Source organism: Parastagonospora nodorum, assembly GCF_000146915.1.
Source record: "Parastagonospora nodorum SN15 chromosome Unknown scaffold_25, whole genome shotgun sequence".
NCBI classification, from domain to species: Eukaryota; Fungi; Ascomycota; class Dothideomycetes; order Pleosporales; family Phaeosphaeriaceae; genus Parastagonospora; species Parastagonospora nodorum.
Genome location: NW_001884573.1, coordinates 357,541 through 376,648, shown reverse-complemented (window position 1 = coordinate 376,648; position 19,108 = coordinate 357,541). Strand labels below are relative to the sequence as shown.

General features: G+C 52.1%; 11 protein-coding genes across 11 annotated transcripts; 5 read left to right on the top strand and 6 right to left on the bottom strand.

Moving 5' to 3' along the window:
* Positions 1-34: 34 nt before the first annotated feature.
* On the top strand, positions 35-1,993 carry SNOG_13199 (hypothetical protein; the record flags this gene model as incomplete). Its single annotated transcript, XM_001803359.1, has 3 exons — positions 35-220; positions 291-1,421; positions 1,475-1,993. The coding sequence occupies 3 exons, from the start codon at positions 35-37 to the stop codon at positions 1,991-1,993; spliced, it is 1,836 nt and encodes a 611-aa protein (XP_001803411.1).
* An 81-nt stretch (positions 1,994-2,074) lies between these two features.
* Positions 2,075-3,041, bottom strand: SNOG_13198 (hypothetical protein; the record flags this gene model as incomplete). Its single annotated transcript, XM_001803358.1, has 2 exons — positions 2,075-2,555; positions 2,776-3,041. The coding sequence occupies 2 exons, from the start codon at positions 3,039-3,041 to the stop codon at positions 2,075-2,077; spliced, it is 747 nt and encodes a 248-aa protein (XP_001803410.1).
* A 430-nt stretch (positions 3,042-3,471) lies between these two features.
* On the top strand, positions 3,472-4,056 carry SNOG_13197 (hypothetical protein; the record flags this gene model as incomplete). The annotated part of the gene is made up of 2 exons (XM_001803357.1): positions 3,472-3,535; positions 3,596-4,056. The coding sequence occupies 2 exons, from the start codon at positions 3,472-3,474 to the stop codon at positions 4,054-4,056; spliced, it is 525 nt and encodes a 174-aa protein (XP_001803409.1).
* Positions 4,057-5,465: 1,409 nt separating this feature from the next.
* SNOG_13196 (hypothetical protein) lies at positions 5,466-6,365 on the top strand (the record flags this gene model as incomplete). The annotated part of the gene is made up of 1 exon (XM_001803356.1): positions 5,466-6,365. One exon carries the CDS (start codon positions 5,466-5,468, stop codon positions 6,363-6,365), a length of 900 nt encoding a protein of 299 aa, XP_001803408.1.
* Positions 6,366-6,888: 523 nt separating this feature from the next.
* Positions 6,889-7,223, bottom strand: SNOG_13195 (hypothetical protein; the record flags this gene model as incomplete). The annotated part of the gene is made up of 2 exons (XM_001803355.1): positions 6,889-7,122; positions 7,209-7,223. The coding sequence occupies 2 exons, from the start codon at positions 7,221-7,223 to the stop codon at positions 6,889-6,891; spliced, it is 249 nt and encodes an 82-aa protein (XP_001803407.1).
* A 394-nt stretch (positions 7,224-7,617) lies between these two features.
* SNOG_13194 (hypothetical protein) lies at positions 7,618-9,237 on the top strand (the record flags this gene model as incomplete). The annotated part of the gene is made up of 5 exons (XM_001803354.1): positions 7,618-8,154; positions 8,208-8,583; positions 8,632-9,020; positions 9,074-9,157; positions 9,208-9,237. The coding sequence occupies 5 exons, from the start codon at positions 7,618-7,620 to the stop codon at positions 9,235-9,237; spliced, it is 1,416 nt and encodes a 471-aa protein (XP_001803406.1).
* Positions 9,238-10,902: 1,665 nt separating this feature from the next.
* SNOG_13193 (hypothetical protein) lies at positions 10,903-11,425 on the bottom strand (the record flags this gene model as incomplete). Its single annotated transcript, XM_001803353.1, has 2 exons — positions 10,903-11,099; positions 11,314-11,425. The coding sequence occupies 2 exons, from the start codon at positions 11,423-11,425 to the stop codon at positions 10,903-10,905; spliced, it is 309 nt and encodes a 102-aa protein (XP_001803405.1).
* A 908-nt stretch (positions 11,426-12,333) lies between these two features.
* Positions 12,334-12,819, bottom strand: SNOG_13192 (hypothetical protein; the record flags this gene model as incomplete). The annotated part of the gene is given in 4 exon segments (XM_001803352.1): positions 12,334-12,473; positions 12,518-12,623; positions 12,671-12,789; positions 12,807-12,819. The coding sequence occupies 4 exon segments, from the start codon at positions 12,817-12,819 to the stop codon at positions 12,334-12,336; spliced, it is 378 nt and encodes a 125-aa protein (XP_001803404.1).
* A 199-nt stretch (positions 12,820-13,018) lies between these two features.
* SNOG_13191 (hypothetical protein) lies at positions 13,019-13,558 on the bottom strand (the record flags this gene model as incomplete). The annotated part of the gene is made up of 3 exons (XM_001803351.1): positions 13,019-13,128; positions 13,237-13,362; positions 13,420-13,558. 3 exons carry the CDS (start codon positions 13,556-13,558, stop codon positions 13,019-13,021), a joined length of 375 nt encoding a protein of 124 aa, XP_001803403.1.
* Positions 13,559-14,434: 876 nt separating this feature from the next.
* Positions 14,435-15,739, top strand: SNOG_13190 (hypothetical protein; the record flags this gene model as incomplete). Its single annotated transcript, XM_001803350.1, has 1 exon — positions 14,435-15,739. The coding sequence occupies one exon, from the start codon at positions 14,435-14,437 to the stop codon at positions 15,737-15,739; it is 1,305 nt and encodes a 434-aa protein (XP_001803402.1).
* A 693-nt stretch (positions 15,740-16,432) lies between these two features.
* On the bottom strand, positions 16,433-18,728 carry SNOG_13189 (hypothetical protein; the record flags this gene model as incomplete). The annotated part of the gene is made up of 5 exons (XM_001803349.1): positions 16,433-16,649; positions 16,672-18,276; positions 18,327-18,438; positions 18,491-18,674; positions 18,720-18,728. The coding sequence occupies 5 exons, from the start codon at positions 18,726-18,728 to the stop codon at positions 16,433-16,435; spliced, it is 2,127 nt and encodes a 708-aa protein (XP_001803401.1).
* Between the last annotated feature and the right edge of the window lie 380 nt (positions 18,729-19,108).

The window sequence follows — 19,108 nt, the reverse complement described above, 5'->3', positions numbered from 1 at the left end:
CCTTTCAAATTGTCTCAACACTCACTATTGCATCATGCCTCTCGTTTCCTCTGTTTTTGCCATTGCGATTCTTAGTTGTGTTCAAATTGTGTCGTCACAGACTCTTACATCAGCACCAACACCGACGTTGGAGCAAAAGGACAGAAGAGCAAATCCCACGGTCAATGGGAACATTCCTACATTCACTTTCAATCCAATCGAATCCTACTTCATCAAGGACGTCAGTCCACTAGACTCTCTGATACGCTTTCAGCGAAAAGCTAATTTATGTTCAGGACCCGAATCCACAGCCTCAGAATGACAAGCTTGAGATGTTCCCTCGAGGCATCTACGACGACTTTCCCCTGGTTGGTGTTACCATAGCTTTTGGGCCGGATCTCAAGAAGAGAATCAAGGATGCTATGGGCGATGATTGCAAGGAAAAAGCCGAAGACTGCCGCAAAAGACTGACGCCAGTATTTCACAACACTGACATTGGCACACACTCCAAGCGGTTCATACTAGTCACTTCTTTCCTGGTCGGTGCCATCATCAACGTGACAGTCCAGCTCTTGATAACAGCCGCTGCCCTTGGGATTGCATGGGAGGCAGCTCAAAACATACCTTCTGTCAAGTACGAGTACTCAGACTTGACTCAGATCCATGACATGGGTAATTCAGACACCTTCGCCATCCAAAAAGGGCCTACCGCCGACCCAACGACGATAAGTGCTCCATCTATGCCTGATGCCCCGAAGCCTACTGGAAAGGACAAGATCACCATTGAAACTTTGACGTCGGATTCGGGCGACAGGAAGAAAGGCGATATTGTATACCACATTCCCGAGGCCTCAGCCCGTCGGGTTCAGGATCTCCTCGGTATGCTGGGAGTGCAAAGTGTTGTCGACTCGTGTAAAGGCTATGACCTTTTTCGTCCCCGGAATAGCCGAGTGCGCCGTGCCGACACTGTTGAGGACTGCCTTCGGCAAGTTGCGAACATGATCCCTGATCTTATGGAAACCATACCCGAAGATGCTGTCCAGCTGGCGGATCAGTTCATCCCCCAGGCCCCAGCTGCGGGCCAAGCTATACAGTTTCCCGTTCAAAACGCCATGGTTGAGGGCGTGCATGTTGTAGCGATCTCTTACCGGATCATCAGAGTACGCGTCGGGGGCAGAAACCCTGCGGGACCAGGGGGACAGGCTCCCGGCTTCAGCATGCGATCTTTCCTCCATAGTAACTTGGGATATGCCATCTTGGCATCTGCAGCCATGAGCGCTGGTCAGTTAGTGGCCGACATATGGATACCTAATTCAGCCGTCAGCACCGATATCAAGGAAGACGAGTTTGCTTGTCCAAAGGACATCCTGTGTGTCGACGAAGAGTGTGGCGCTCAGGAGGATAATAAGGAAATATTTGTGAGAAATGCTTTCTGCAAGAAGGTGAGCTCGCTGTCTGTTATGGTTTGTGCTTATATGCTAATGGTCGTGTGCAGACAAAGCATAGAGGCTGCAAATGCGATCGCATAAACTACCCTGACCACAACGAGGTTATCTCGGGATATATGGATGAGCAGTACAAATGGTTGGAAGAGCTCATTGGCCTCTCGAATGAGGAGGCGTCTTTACAGATAGGTTTGAGAACGGTCGTCAGTCCTCACTTCGGTGGTGCCGATGTTGACAACAGCTGGCGCTTTTACACTGCCAATGTCGGCCGCGGCGTTGGATGTGATCAGATAGGATCAGATGTGCCAAATGAAATTAAGCCTGAAGGACCGAGCGACCCCAAAATGCCCGGCAACATGGACCCGGAAAAGCTGCCGTGGCCTGCTGGCGAGTTCAAGCTCCTGGTTGCAGGCCAAGAATGCCACTACAAGAACAATGGGCAAAATTCGGGACGACTCTATTGTTCTGACAGAGAAATCGAGTGTGTAGAAGAGGTCGCGAAAAGCAAGGGCAGTGAGAAGTGTAGCGCATACGTTACATGGCATGCTGCTGTACATTGCGATTTCTGAGGGAGAGGGTCAAAGAGTGTCGATGAAGTTCCAGAATGATAAGACGTGGTACCTTGATAATTCATAACTAGTCTGTAACTGCTATAATGCGGAAAATAGACTGTGTTCGTATGGCTTGTACTTGACGACCAGCGTGAACGTCAACTCTCCAAGCTTTTTAAGTACAGTCTCAGGCACAGCCATATTGATTTCGACTTCAAACAGAGGTGCAGAAACAAGAGTGAGCGGCTTGAGAATAGAGAAGAGCGCTTCTTCTTCCACAAGAGTCTCATTTTTGCGGTCATGCGTATCTCGGACGATGAGCTCGACCTGCAACGAACGAAGCCCATGCAGGCTCTGAACAATTGCGCAGCTCGTGGGCCATTGGACATAATTGTCTGGAGGGAACCACTCATGCTCTGGATAATATTGCCGTGGTGTTAGGAATATTGTTGAGATGTTGAGGTGACGAATCTGGTGCCACTGAGGTTGGGGAGTGACAGAATGAAAGGCTTCTATCCCTCGTGCTCCCTTGACGCTGAATTTATTGGCTGTATACATAACGTTGATCGCCTCTAGGTAGCTGCAGTCATTGTAAGCAGAGTTGGGATGATATCGGCAGACATACCCACATGCGATGACAGCTCAAAACCAAGGCTAGATATCGATCACACGAGTAAAAGGTGTAATCTCGGCGTCTAGACGATGTCTCCCTCTCCAGCCAGGTGCCGAAACACTTGTGCTGCCATGTTGGTCCTTCGAATGCTGTATCTATGCATCGGCGACGCCCTACACGATTTGACTGATCGTCGAAGGGGATGACGTGCATGAGTCGGTGTTGGTCCCCAAGAACAGCCTCGTATATACTGAGCCGTAGCTCTGCAGGAAAGTTCGGGCTGAAAAGCGGACATTCGGCCTGTTCGTTGCGCATCTCTTGGGAAATCGGCGGGCGTGGCGGATGCTGACGTTTAGGAGGGTTCCTTGGTAAAAGACGACTTCTATCACGTCTGCGACCTGTCGGTTGAAAAAACGTTGAACAGCATATCGTAAAGCACATCTCCCAAGACATTTTGACAAAATAATTGAGTAGGTGTTTGGATGAAGAGATGTGATGATTTCGATAGAAGTGTCTTTTGGTTGTAACCTAGAGCTGTGCCACATGCAAGTAAGCCTGGGCGGAGTTCTAAATCGGAGCAAACGCTAGTCCCGCGTTAGATCACGGTCAGGCAAATCAGCGCGTGCTTCAACCACGCCTACTACGCCTCTCGTGTTGCATGGCATCGCCAACTGAGCCGTAGCCTTCAACCTCTAGATATTTTGATGCAGCTACTCGATCCATGTTTCCCTTTGATCAGCTTTGTGATAGTCTAGCGGTGTTGGCTTCTCCGACACTCCACAGCTCGAGAGCACCCCAGAGAATATCAACATACGAGTATTTTCAGCACCTACAACACTGCTTATGGCACCATATGTAGGACGCATTGAAAAGCATCTCCTAAATGTATTCCGAGATTGAGAGTGCTGCAATCGCTGGAGACATTCCCGAGCCGGACGCTATCACATGTAAAAGGGGAGTAACATAGTGAGCTGAACTTCTTGAACGCATACTACAATACTGCTGAGCCTCTCCAAGTTTCACATCACAGCTCAAATCAGCTGTCGCCAAAGTTTGCGAATTGCAAAAGACCCACAAAGCTGCGCGCGAGGAATACGCTCTGTACATGAAGCAGACGAATCGCAACGCAGATGAGCTCAAGACGAAGATGCGACGTGTCAAAGACTGGAACACGCCGCTTGCAGAAGCGATCAAGTTGGAAACCGACATCACGCTTAAGATAGATGAGAACATTAAGAAGTTGACCTTGCAGCCATATCATTCTGTGTGCGCAAAGGTTGTCGGGCTACCACGGGAACTCCGAAACCAGATATATGGCCACGTTTACCGAGCCTTGTATATCAATATCGACTGGCCCGACCCTCACAGTGTTATGGGTATGCCAATGTTGCGCGGGTGGGCGCGTAAGACTCCCGGCAGCTTTCCCATCGATACGGCGGAATTGTGGATTGGAGATGTGCTCGCGTAAGAGTTGATAGAGCACTGGTATTTCACAAGCAAGTTCGAGTTTGGAACGGACATCAGCAAGACGGCTGCCTAGTTTCGGGAAGATAAGTGGAGCTCGCACGTCCCACCGCATCGCTGCATCCAGAATGCTGTGTTCACCCTGGTACCACCCGACTTAGTGGACACGCCATCTACATCCAGCGACGGTCAGATCATATTGAGCAGAAGAAGAGATGACCTGGAACTTTCGAAAGTGAGCTTCTCACACTGAGGATAGGAGCCAGCGATACGATTACGCTTCGGTTTGTCCCAATCACAGAACCAGCCATGACCTTGACGGATATACGATCCACGACCGAAGATCTACGACCAACTGTGCACCGCTTGGTAGAACACTTCCCCGCCTCCAAGCTTAGACTGCTTCGCACATCGTCTGATGTTCTCACTACTTCAGCTCTAAGCTCGGACGACTTGCTTACGCACGCAGAGAAGCGTAGCCTTTTTATGAACGGGAGAATGTTCACAGTAGACTTGCTATGCGCATTGTACACGCAGTTAATTGCTTTTTGGGGGCTTTTGGCTGCATTCGCTGATAACATTCATTATGTGATCGACCAAGAAGCAAGAGAACCTACCGTGTGAGGAGGCTGTTTACTTATGAGCGGTGACCTTCTTCGGGCTCCGTAAGGTTCAATTTCTTATCTACTTTTATTTCTGTGGCTGTTTTTGGTGCTGTCAAGATACCACAAAATCTCTATAGAAAGGTGTTCGCATCCACAGCCACAAACGCAATCGACTCATTCGTAGCGTCAACATCCAGCACAAGCTTGTCTCAGAGCACTGAAATTGAATCATTTCCACCGCAATGACATGATTCGGCCGATGACGCCAGAAGCAGCATGCAGCAAACGGGCATTCACAGGAGCGCCTTCGCACGTGGCTGGCCAGTGACGTCGCGCACTGCTCAGTATGCGCACTTTTCAATGTGTAATGTCAGTGCTCTAGTATCTTTTGTGTCACCTCACCTGCCGTGTCCCGCTGTTGAAATAGCTGCCGCTGAAACATAGCGAGACGACCTGGGCAGTTCCCGTCCCTAATGCAGGCAGCCGCGAACTATCCGTAATTACACACACTACAACGCAAATAGCGCCCACAACATTTCCATACGCAGTGCTGTTTAACAGTTATATATTAAAGCTATGAACTGCGGGTTCGAGAAGCGTTGGGACTTTTCTCGGCCACAGATGGTTCAAAAAAAGAAGAGTGAATGCGCACCTTCACCTTCGAGCGGCCGACAAATTTTCACGCAGGCATTCCTTTCGCCCAACAACTCCTCCAAAACCAATATCTGGGATCCTCAACCTCAGTTTCGGACCTCTACACCCTTCGCTCAACCAGATCAGAACCTCTCGACAACAACGCCCTCTAATCATGGCACGTGCAGAAGCCCACAAGTTCAAGGGCAAGGAAGAGCATCTGATATTTGTCAAGAATGTCCCCGCATATATGGCGCATAGGTCCATACCAGACTTGTACAAGCAGTACGAGCCAGTGAGATTCAAGAACGTCTACCCCCACAGCGACATCACTACCGTCGTGATCGGCTTTCGAACGCACGATGAGGCAGTCTATGCACAACAACAAACGGACGGAGTGCGCCTCGAAAGCGTCGTTCTACGTGTTGAGAAGTACAACAAACATCGATCGGTACGCTACCTGCAGGAAGTGCGCACCAAAGGTCAGCCACTGGGCCCTACATACGACGACTTTGAGGAAGAGGAAGAAGAAGACCAAGAGCCAGAGCCAGAGTATGTGTTGCCATTTGGACCTACAACGGAAGAGACAGCAGGAGTACAGAAGACATGGGCCCGGATCGCCGGAAACGATCGCGCAACGAATGGTATGATGCCTCTACCACCTCCAGCCACCGCGTTCCGTGTACGACACCCAACCTCAGTCAACTCTACCGCGAAGTCTACACCGACTTTTGCTGTCGCCGTCCCATACATTGCCGCTCTCCACAAGACTGACGAAGCTGCCTCGGAAGTCACGACGATAGACTCGGTTCCAGTACAATCACCGGGCACTCAATTTGTCGGGGTCGCAAGCTCCAAAGGCGTTGTAGAGGAAAAGAAGAAGACAAAGACACGTCCGGACGCGACCAAGGTAGCAATGCCGATTCGTACTAGCATCTTCACAGATTGGGAGCCTATCAATTCAACTCAGCGATTCGCTCAGCTTCATTGTAGGGACTGCTCGTTCTGCAAGATGCGCGAGCGCTGCAAGGTAGAGAAGAAGGATCAATATTCGCATCCTGAAAAGCTACTTTGAGACTGTTCTTGGATTGGTTGGAGTAATCAGAATAATAAAAAGGACATCACGCCAATGAGGCAATAGTGATTGAAATATACAGTTCCATGCACCGTGATGTAGTCTATGATCTTAGCATGGGGCGGTTTGACGGGCTTGCAGGCTTCTCAGGTCGAACTTCCATGCGAGCGACATCAATCGACGTATCTAATCTCATTATGTCCCAGCACCGTGTGCTGCCATAATTCATCGTTTCTTGATCGATGTTCGCATCACGCCCAAATCTGAAGGTCCGATATATGGCGCCGCCATTCCCTCAACTAGACGATCATATTTTTGCCATGATCTGCTTAAGAGGGCCAGGCGGTTCGTCGTCAGGCCAAAGTTTCTTGAACACCTTGCAGCCCTTTTCCCAATCAACCCAAGCGCTATAGATAACACAGTCAGCTGTCCGATCATCCCGATAATTGTGGTCTAACACTCACAAGACTTCGACAGCAGGACCCACCAAGTGCCACGCCCTTAGCAGAACCGCAGTGACAACCTAATCATATGGCTTCAATGCTGTCTTGCATATCCAGCCGGTGCATTTCTGCTTGAGGACGAAAGTCTCATGGCTATCGTCGCCATCGCCGTTGATGTTGATGCCGAGGTTGATGTCGACGAGTGGCCCATCAATCTTGACCGGGTTGAAGTTGTAATAGTTCGTGGATAGAAGGACTTTGGTGTCTTCGACAATGAGCTGGGTATCGGCGATGAGCTGGGGCCAGATCTCCTGCTACTTGGGCACGTCAAGGATGTCCCAAGAGTGCATGTAACGGATATTGTGCATTAGCTTGAATAGATGAAGAGTGTTTTTGGGACCAGGAATGACCTCATGACTGCTGTTGATTTGTGGTGTGCGGTGTAGTCGCGTGTGGTCTTGCCAGTCGTAGATTGCTACTCGTTCTCCGATCTGGCGAGTCTTTGTAGGCTCATGAGCTTGTTTCAGCTCGTTGCTGTTGTCAAATTATCGCTTGCTTTGGAATTCAAAAGTACTAATTCGTTAGTGGCGCCTGTATTAGTGCGACCAAAGCGCGTTGCTGCCTTAACTTGTCCCACTGCCGTAACCAGTAATCGCGCCTCACGTGACACAGCGTCACTACCAATGGGCGATACCGCCACTACTATTTCAAGGCCGATTCCCATTCTCAAAAGCTTTCTCAATCCTCGACCAGCCTCTCAAGTCAAATCTGTCGCTATACCTAGGTACATACCGATACCCCCAGCAGTAATGTCTGACACATCCAACTCTACCGACTCCACCGAGGACGCCAGGAACTTGGCGAGCAGGTTGTCCGCCGACGTTGCCGAAAAGCTCTTCCAGCATCTTTCCAACTCGACTTTCGCCTGCGGTGGTACTGTGAAGACCTCCCCGCCGGGTGTGTCGGCCACAGAGACCACTCATGATGGCAAAGACGCTCCCAAGCCAGACACCACCGAGGAAGCCTTGATCGAGTCCGTCACTATTCGCTGGGACTCGACTACATCTATCGAGAAGCTCGTCCTTCCTTTGGCCTTTGACAGCAAGACCAAGGAGCCTTCTCCGATCGCAAAACTCGTGGCAGGAACTCAACCAGCCAGCTTCGGTCTCCAGGGTAAGGATGTCATTGATGAGTCGTACCGCAAGGCTTCAAAGCTTGACACGTCTGCTTTCTCCACCAACTTCTGCCCGTATGCAACCGGTATCATCGACGTCGTTGGACAGACCTTGCTGCCAAAGCTGCCCAGCTCAGTTCAGGGCATTCGAGCCGAGTTGTATAAGCTCAACGTGAGTCGTGGTCCATACTCCAATGATGGCTGTACACCACTGAACAAACACAGATCTATCAAGCTCCGTCTGGGTTCTTCAAGGCTCATGTCGACACCCCGCGCTCAGAGCTTCAGTTCGGATCGCTCGTGGTTTGTCTCCCATGTGATCATGAAGGCGGCCAGCTCGTTGTGCGCCATCAGGGCCAGGCTACGACCTTTGACTGGTCTGGTCCCGGTAACGATATCAAGTGGGCTGCATTTTACAGCGATTGTGAGCACGAAGTCCTTGAGGTGACTTCAGGTTATCGCATCACCCTGACGTACAATCTCTACATGCGTCGTGGCCTTGGGGAGATCGCGGGCTTAAGCCAGACCCTAGATGCTCAGCAGCTGCCAGCTTACAAGGAGATAAAGGATGCTCTAGCAAACCCCGACTTCATGAACGAGGGTACGAGTGCCTTTCCCTATCCGGGCTTTACATACTGACTGTTTATAGGAGGAATGTTAGGCAAGTACTGCAGCCACGCATACGCCCATGCCATCAAGAACGCTGAGTCAGTATTCCCGTCCGTCCTGAAGGGATCCGACATGGTTGCATACGAGGTCTTCCGTTCTTTGGGCGTGAAGGTTTTGGTGCGTCCTGTCGTTGATCATATTAGCAAGCATCTGGACCATGAGGACATCGCCGACATGGGCATGCCCGAACTCTTCACCCATAGCCACATCGGCAAGGAACTTTCTGCTCCCATCAACACCAACACCGAGTGGGGCGAGGGTGGTGACGTCGTGGACGTGTATCAGGCTTATCCTAACACCCTGATGAAGGTGACCTGGATGAATGCGCCCGTGCAGGGAACTCAGAACATGCAATTCGCCTACCTCATTGTAAGTTTTACATGCTGCTTGATGACTGACTAGCACTAACAAGACTTGCGCAGTACGGTAATCAGGCTGAGGCCGACTTTGAGTACAGCTTCTGCGCGCTTCTCTTCGAGATCCCGTCACACACGGAGCGCATCAAGGTACGTTGCAAATTTAATGATGAAAGGGATGGTAGCTGACGTTCGAATAGCTTGCGGAGAAGCACGGATATGCCCTCTAGATGATTCGGGACAGCTTATGCAGTGATGCATCGTCGATTTAGGGGGTTGTCCTCGGCTCTCTACCTGCGGAGTGGGAGTTACGTGGCGAACCCTGGGGTGTTGACTGTGCTTAAGAACTTGCGAGTGGCTGCGATAGCTTCACTCAATGTGCGGGTAAAGACGGATAGAAAGTGGAAATGTGGAGATAACTTCTCCCAAATTTCATCATGCTATGGCCTGCTGACCCTATCCTTGTACAATGAAGCATTCTCGATTTATTAAAGAAGTGCAGCGCTATTTCACGAACTTCGATAGTCATCGTGAAGGTTGATGTTGGCGTGAAGGACATCTGGAGCCTGCAAGCAAATCCGTGAACCTCTAGCGCATCCTGGACGCGTCAATAGCAACCACTGGATGGGAGCTACCTTCACCGCCCTCATTCCATTGCAAGCCGACTTGTGCTAATCTCTATCCAAAATGAAGCGAGAACCACATGTTACCGAGTTTGACAGTACACCGATTGCTAAACGCCCAAGAGCATAGGCTTAGGCTCAATACTATCCGGCTGTGGAGTGGCCCGTCGGGACATAGAAACCGCCCTAAATAAACAACACAGAACGACAATCCTGCCACCATGAGGCCGCTTCCAGAGCAGACTGCCATTCACGTCTTTATGTCATGGACAACGTAAATTCCAATATTGCACAAGCTGCGTCAAGGAGCTTTGGTTGGATTACCCATGAACCCGATTCCACAGTTAAGCGATTGAGAGGGTATGATATATTCCATCTCACAGTATTGAAGCAGTCAATCAACGAACAAGGATCCTACGAACCACCTAATAACCAAGAAGTCAGCCGAGACTGTCCAGACAGCTAGCCATGTCGACAGCAAGATATCACGGCGTATCCAAAGTATGCTACATCGCTACGTCCACTTAGAACACCGAGAATCACACGCAACATCCCGAGTGTTATAAGAAGGCCTGGGTATGTACTTGGTGGGATGTTCGCGTTTCAGCACGCAACCATCCCATTGACGGTCGCGCAATGAGAGAAGAGCAGCCCCTGCAAGCGTGTCTGTTGGTGGCGCTCCTCCACGGGATATCGATTGCCGCGGATCGGAATGTCAGACATGTCATCTCTGGCTCGAGCCGTTGTAATCCTGCAGGATTGATACCCGCAGCGTATGACATCATCGAACATGTGGTTCCCAAGCTCGTTCACTGCATCCAACAACGGCCTGTCTCTTCGAGGAAGTTGCATATATGGCGAAAACCACCACGGGAATGCGTTCGCGGTTAGGAGTATGAGATGAGAACGAGTCAATGCGAACATATTGATTACAAGTTGGATTCTGCTTTTGAAAAGACTTATCATCATACACTATGAATCAAAGAAACGCTCACTCGAACATAATCTTTTCATCATCATTTCCCCGTCCCCAACTCCGCTCTCATATAATCCCCATTCGGCGCTTCTGCCGCCGGCGATTCTACCTCATACGCCTTCACTTGTGCGGGGTATTGTCCATTGGCTGCCATGCCTGTCTCTGGCAAGCCACCATGCCCTCTGTACGCATAGTGTGACGCATTCTTTCTCCTCAACTTTAATACCAACCACGCAATGACCGCTAGCGCGATAGCCAGCGCGATTCCGAGTGGTACACCGACTTTGACGCCAATGTTATTGTCGCTGCTGGATGATGATGCGGGCGAGGCGGATGGTGCGAATGGGATTGTTGATGAAGATGGAGATGAAGATGGGTCGGCGAATGCGGTGAGGGCGCTGGAGGAAGAAGGAACAGCGGATGTCGGGATTGAACCCGAGGCCGTTGTTGCGATGCCTTGTGCGGATACCATTGCTGTTGAAACAATGTTCATCTGCGCGATGGTGTAGACGACTGGATCCGGTGCATTGAAAGTAAGATCGGGTTGGTTACAGCATGTGGTGTTGATGATGGTATTGGTGTTCATTGGCCCAGTGGGGCAGCAGTACGAATCTTTTGACAGACAGTAGTATATGCCATGTGTTAAAGGTCCGTCTAAATTATGTTAGTTGAATGTCCGCTGTTGTTGTCGTTGCGATTCGTATTACCTAGTCCTTCACAGTGCTTCGGACATGCCGGGTCGTTCCATGTGGGGTCTGTACATCCGTTTCTCCAGAAAATATTCGCCTTGCGCTTGTTGTCCAGTTGGCTTTGGCACATTCCGTTCGAGAGGCAGTTATCGCCTGGCGCACAGCATGCTGTGTTCTCTCCATTTGCTGCCGCTGTCGCATTACATGGGATATATCGATCGAAATTGGCATACGGTTGTCCATCGAGAGCATAGCATCTGGAAGTCATTTTGGGTCACAAAGTAGAGGATGGTGATGTGCAAGGCGTGCAATGAACGGCGGAGGGGATTGCGAATACCAACAATTTAGGTCGCATGGGAGTAACCGCACGACAAGCTTTAGTCGGCGACTAACATGATTCATTCTGTGAAAAGGTTCCACCCGTTCTTGTTCAGTGTTTGCGACCATCAGAATCGGGGCTGTACCGGCAAGGATCATCAGATTGCGACGGGTTGCCTGATTCTTGGCATGGTACATGAATTGCCCATGTGCTGGCACATAACGGGATGGATAGCCAACGTTGGGACCCGTGAATCTTGTTCAACACTGAAATCGACAGTCGGACAGTGGTTGGTGTAAGGGAAGAGTGCATGATGTTGGTCGCCGTCCTGAGAGGGGGCTGAGGGGAAAGGGCCGAGCGCGAAGTCTACACTAGTGACTACAGCACTTTCCCACCTGCATCTCCGGTGGAACGCTCAATTATGCACCGAGATACCGCAGCACAGCGACCACACTTCTGATTTGATTCATATTGCGACTACCTGATGCCTGCTTTCAGCAAGTCTAAATCTACTATTCCCATGTGCTCATGGTTGGCTCTGGATCCCGAAACGCGTTACTGGAATGGCTGTTTTGTCCCGGCGACGATAGGGTGCGGGTGCGGTACAAGGGTACTAGTGGTCTGAGCACGTTTCCCGTTCACGCACTTGCCTCCAGGCACAGATCTTATCTCGATATGGAGCATTACGTGCCCGGAACTCCAGATTCCTGAGTCTGGACTCACACCTTCGATCGGTCCGAAGTTACCAGAATCTTGACATGGTTATCTTTGTGCTGTATGAGTTCTTCGAAACCCGCCTGTACGATGTCGTCAAGGTGGATTCGGGAGGTAATCGTTGTCTCGAAGCCTTTGAATTTGCCTGTACCATTGTTAGCCAGGTTTCCCATGTACGGTTCTACTGACCTGCAACAAAGGCATCTACGGTTTCTTTGAAATCGTTGTCAGTGTATGCAAGGGCGCACTTCATCGTGATCTCCTTCAACATGAAATGAATGTAGGGGACGACCATCTAGGACTTGTTAGTAGCCATGATACGGATCTTGGTAGTTGACTCACTGTTGTAGACCACCCTGCGACATTCATGTAAAGCCCGCGATACCTCAAAGCATCCAAGGCTGCATCCATGCCCTTCTGTGCACCCGCACAGTCGAACGCAACATCGGCACCTTCACCACCTGTCAACTCACAGCACCTTTCCCCGACATTTTCTTTGATGGGGTTGAAGACAGCATCAGCAATCTGATCGTTCTGAACCGCCCGCGCGGAACTCGGCTCCGACACGAGGATTCGCTTGCATCCGTGAGCTCGTAGAACTACGGCGCAGGCGATACCGATAGGACCACCACCGAGGATCAAACCAGTTTTGTTCGACCAGTCTGAGATGTCGCAAGCCGAGATGGCATGCTACGCTACGGCCAGAGGCTCAATGAGTGCTGCCAGACTCAAGTCAACATCGTGTGGGAGCGGGTAGCAGAGCTTCGCGTCGACAGTGACAAATTCGGAAAAGCCGCCACCTGTGCCAGAGTAGCCTTTGAAGCCCAGAGTCGAACATCCATTATTGCCAATCTTGCACCTCGAGCACTTGCTACAGTAGATGCGTGGGTCAACCATAACCGGCTAACCAGGCTCGAGCCCTGATCCCGCGGGCGCGCTCACGATACGGCCCGCGAACTCGTGGCCCATGGTTACCGGTAGAACTTCTCCAGTTGCCGAATTAGGACGCTCTGGTGGTGGTACAGCAAGTGGACCTGAAGTATGAGCAGGGTTCCTACATCAATGTAACACCTCCCAAATACTCAGATTACCTTTCTGATACTCGCTAAGGTCGCTACCACATATGCCACACCACTCGACTGCTACTACGGCTTCATTTTCTCTTGCTTCTGGCTTCGGCACGTCGACGACGCGAATGTCGGCCCGACCAAAGAATTGTGCCGCTTTCATGATTGGGAGGCTGCCGGACTGTGTCTAGTTTCAGAGAGGAGTTATAGAATAGATGTACCACGATATCGAGGCAATCGAAATCGTTTTTATAGAAAGAATGCAGATGGAGGGAATCTGGCTCTTTATAAGCAAGTATGTGAGGCTTGGACTTAATACTCGATATCCGGCTGTTCCGCGCAACTATGCGGGGAAACCATCCCTTTTGTTACTGCCAAGTCTCAAAGCGGGCCTTCCCCGTATGACTGTTTATGAGTGATATTGCTTCAGAGTATAGCCTTTCCAGGACTAATTTGACTTTGCTGAGCAGAAGTATCATAGGTACCTCAAGGCGATGACGCGTGGCAAAGAGCCTCGCCAGTATTCATAGCATTGAATGCATCTCATATGGTCGATGCTGGATCTACGATTTTGTGCGTGTTCTAAGGTCCGCAGTGAAGGTTATCTGATCAAAATGCTAGCATTGTGTATGCTCGACATTGAAGCGGGCAGCGACCCCTCGATTACACCAAACCGAACATGGCATAGCGTACATGTCACATAGCTCTAACGAACACCATCTCTCTTTCACACAACATTCGCGCTACCACATATCCCTGCTATACCGTTCACTATCCCGTAACACACTACAAATTACTAGCATGCAAAAGTCACGATGGGCTCCAAAGGCGGAAGAGGCAGAGGCGCCCCAAACAACCACAGAAAAATCAACTCCACCAGAAACAACGGCGAATGCGACTTCTCAACCACCGCCCGGGCCAGCGCCGGTACAATACACTACTGCGCCAGTACGTTATTGGCTTGCTTCTACATTCCCTCGAATTGCATCAACTATATCTTTTCGCGCGGCCATGACTAATGCGCGCATAGACTGTCAGCATGTCCTACGAACCAGCCTACGATGACCCGTCCATAGACCCTTTCGCGCAAACTGCGAGCACCGACGACCTCTTCTTCGACGATGACATAACGCCAATTGCCGAACCTGTGGTGGAACAGAATCCTCTGGAATTGCAAGTCATCGACGCAGAGTACCTACCAGAAGACATAGCACCACCAACAGCCCCTCAAGCACACTTGGCGCCACATATACCCCAAGGTCCGCGTAATCCTGAAAGAGGAGGTCGTGGACGCGGAAGAGGAAGGGGCGCAAGACGAGGCAGAGGTGGCGGTGGCGGGGGAGGTGGACACGTGGGTGATATTCGAGAAATCGAGAAGAAGGAGAAGGAGCAGGAAAAGGCAGCTAAAGAAGCAGAAGCAGCGTCGACACCTGCACCAGCTACTGTGCCAGAACCAGCCACCACCACAGAAGACAACGATGCCTCTGCTACACCAGACGCACCCACCGAGCCCAAGGAAAAGCCCACCCACTCCGTCCGCGGCGACAGGACGTTGACGGGTGGCCCCGCCCGCACCCGCCTCACCGAAGCCCAACTAAGCGCCAAACTCGCCTCGATGCGCTCCAAAAACGAAGCCCTGCAAACCGCCCACGCGCGCGCCGAAGCCGACCTCGCCAACTTTGAAGCGCGCGAAGCAGTCCTCAAGAAAAAAGACGTGGAGCGCAAGAAAGTCCTCGCCGAGAAGCAGAAAGCCGAGCGCCAGAACCGCCAGCAGATGATGGGCGAGCGCGAGAAGAATCGCCTGAGAAAATTAAATGCGCAGGGCGGCAGGGAGTGGGATTTCGAGAAGGAGGAGGGGTTCAGTGGGACGGGGGAGGAGAAGAGGAGGGGGGCGGCGAGGGGCGCACATGGCGGGATTGCGGGGTCGAGACACGCGGAGGCGCCGGTGTCGGTGGAGCAGGTGGAAGATGCGGGGAGTCAGAATTATGGGGGACGCGGACGGGGTCGTGGAAGGGGTGGGAGAGGAGGCAGAGGTGGACGTGGTGACCATGATGGATCGAGACCGAACGAGCATAAGAAGCGCGGCGATCAACATCCACCGTCTGCGTCCGACTTTCCCGAGCTGCCATCCGCCAGTGTCGAGAAGAACGGGGACGGCCCCAAGACACTCGATTTCCCAGTCAAAGGAAAGGCTGCTGAAGCTGAGCCGAAGGAGGAGCGGCCGGTGGTCAAGACGGAGGATTCGTTTGGATTGCCGTCGCCGATGGCGAAGGGGCAGAGCGCTGGGCTGATGATGTATAGAGGAGATGACCTGACGTGCACGACTATCGGGCTGCTGGTATAATGCACCTTGGATATCAACGCTGTATGCCGTGGGGAGTGAGAACCAATGTCACAGCAAAATAAGACTCACGAACAATGATTCTTGACTGGACGAAAATGACAGGTCAATGCTATTGACCTGCTAGACAACCATAGAAATGAAGAACATTACTACATTCCTGATGGACTCGTTGGATAAATGCCGTCAATGAGAAAGCTGAGTTGCTTACTTTAGATAGACACGAAAAAGGGGGTTAGTTCTCTATTTTACAAACCACACATGATACAATACTCATACGCACAGTCCACGTGACAGCGAGAATAATCTTCATGGCTTTGTTCGATTAATACATACATACACTAATTATCCAGCAGAGAAAAGCCCCCCACTATCATATGGTTATCACCCTACGATCCAGAACCCGCGAAGCCCCCTTCAGCTCAGCTCAGCTCAGCTCGACATGAAAAACGCCCCCATCATCTTTTGACCAATCAAAAAAACTCCTCTCAGTCACCGAAAGGAGAAAAAGAGCGCCTCGCTATGACCAAAGACGAAGTATAAGAAAGCTACTGCGTCGTCCGCAGGTCCAGTGGCGCAAGCCTGGGAAAGCTCTGGAACACTGGATACTCCTGTATGGAGACGGAGCATTAGCAAGCTCGTAAGAAGTGGGTATCAGAGGGTGGGTATGGCGGGTGGTGAGGGAAATCATGGTGTCTATGACTCGCCTCCCGGTTGATGCAGCTGGTGCACCTTCCGCTCCGCCTCTGAATGAGCCCCTTCCGCCTCTGCCGGTACCACGTGCGCCACGCTCGCCGCCCCGAGATCCGCGAGGTGCGCCTCCACGGCCTCCACGACCGCCGCGTCCACCTTCGCTGTCTGAAGCGCCTCCGCTTCGATAGCCGCCGCTCTGGACTCCGCCGCGGGTGCTTGCCTGCCAGCTGCCAGCTCCGTACCTCTGGCCTCCGTTGGCAGGGCCGCGCTCGTTGTAGACCTTGACACTCGGCTTGTCGGGTCCACCACGGGCATTCCTAACCTCGTCTCCAACACGGCGGAGAGCAGCTTGCATATCGGTGGTGGTGGCGAAATGAGCGACGAAGAAGTGCTTGATCTTCTCCATCTTCTCAATCTTCGACCGGTCTTCTTCAGCGAGTAGGTTCTTTGCCTCTTCCTCGTCCTTGACACCAGAGATGAACAGGCCCTTGCTGTCCTTACGCTCGACATGCTCACGCGGTGCAGGTGAAGCCGGGCCCTTCTCAGGCGCAGAAGTGCCGTTGGGCTTCACTTCGCTCGGGATAGCCTTCTCGCCAGCGGCATTTGCAGGCGCATTATGGCTGGGCTGAGGTGTCGCAGCTTTGGAAGTATCCTTGGGCACAGCAGGTGCAGGAGACGGACCAGTCCGCGCAGGTTGGGCGGCCTTGATCTGCTGAGGTACTGGAGGAGTCGCAACAGCTGGGCGCGGCTGTTGCGCGTTGCCAGGGGGCCCACCGGGACGTCCCTGTGCTGGAGATGGGCCAGCTGGGCTAGGAGCAGACGCTGGGGGAACAGTGTTGGTGTTCGCCTGAGCGGGCTGATTACCCTGACCTGGCATGGCCTTGCCACCACGGTGGGCAAAGTTGAAGCCCTGAGCCCTCATCTCGGTACCGATCCTGCCATTGTCGATATCGAGGACAAGCCAGCCGTAAGCAGCGTCTGCCAAGTTGAAGTTCCACATGTTCTTGAAAGCACTCTCATCGATGATGCCGCTCTGGGGACCAGGAGCTGGGCCACCGAAGGGGTTGCCGCCGTTCGCAACGGTAGGCATTTTGTTTACGATGTCGAGTGCCAGGGCGAGGAGGCGCTGCTGCGAATCGCTGTCGGAGACTGCTGGCTCGACTTCCGTCTTGACGGTCTCCCACACGTCATTGAAGGAAGCTTTGGAGGCTGCAAGCTTGCCACGGTAGTGATCTAGTGTGGGGTTGACGCTGAACTCGTTGTAGGAGCTGCCATAGCGGAAATGAAGACCTGCGGAAACGGAGAAGTCGGCTTTTAGCGTGACGGACAGCTGGTTGAGCAGACCTTCACGGGCGGGCGATGCGTGGGTGACAAAGATGCGGGTCTCGGTAGGGTCGTATACGCGGTTGGCCGTGTCCACAAGCTCTCCCATCTGCAACAGTGTTGTCCACATAGTACCCTGGCCGCCGGCAATCGTCGTCCTGCCCTCGCCATTGTCGAACAGCTTGTGCATGACAACAGCGCCACCGAGACCAAGCAGACGCAGCTTGACACCGCCTACATCGAGCAGCCGCGAGTGGGCCTCGTCGATGATGTGCAGGTTGTCGACCTTGTACTCTCCGGACCGCAGCTTCTCCAGCACTTGGACATCTTCACATGCTCCCCATACGGTGTATACAGGCACGTTCAATGTGTATGTCTTGTTGAGGAAGAGCGGCAGTTCTGAAAGCGGCAGGTGCTCTCGCGCAAAGCGCTCCTTGATTGGCGGCTGCGGCGGGGCTTGGGCGATGGAACGCTTGACACTGTCGGTCAGCAGGGGCGAATATTGCGCAACGTGCTTGAGGGTCCTGCGCCTATTAGTGAATGTGCTTGTGTGTTTGTATGCGGGGCTACTCACTTCTCTGCAATGCGGTCGAGCGAGCGGTCATCGTAGAAGCCAAAGTCGCCGGTGTGGATGATGTAGTTTGCGCGTGCGTCTGCGGCGAGCTGGTTCAGCGATTGCAGGTTTCCTATTATCCATCAGTCCATTGTATCTATCATAATACGTTCGACGCGTCTCACCTCGCACATCAGCAATGCACAGAACCCTGACGCTGCCTTGCTGAATCACGCGGCCCTGGTTGGGGAGGAGCGGGACAGCTCCGGGCGCGGGACCTGATGGAGCGGGCGCACCGCCGTTGGGGAGGTAGTTGCCTGGGTACGGGCGCGGCTGGTTGGGTGCTTGCTGGGAATTGTCAGTGTACAGCTACATGGAGGCGAAATGTGAGCCAAATGAAATTGCTGGACGTACTGAAGCCATAGAGTCGGGAGGCCGGATGTGTCAGAGAAAGTGCCAGGTATTCACGTCGAGTGGCGCGGTGTATCGGCGAAAGGGACTGTGGGGGAGTATCTAAAGTCGGGTAGAATTAGAGCGTGTATGGGGCCTCCTCGTTTGTGATGGCGATGGCAGGTTTGTGCTGGTCGATTGTTGGCCGCTCCTGCCTGTGTTTTTGAGCTATGAGCACAGACACATATCGCGCTACTAGTGGCCTATTGGAATAACTGGCTAGATCACGCCTCTACGCCCTTCATCTGTTCTTCCATCACCTGTCCTCCGTGTCTCCTTTAACCTCTACAATGCTTCTGGTTATTATGAAGCTCATCAACTGTCATCTTCAGACAATGGCATTCTTCAATGGC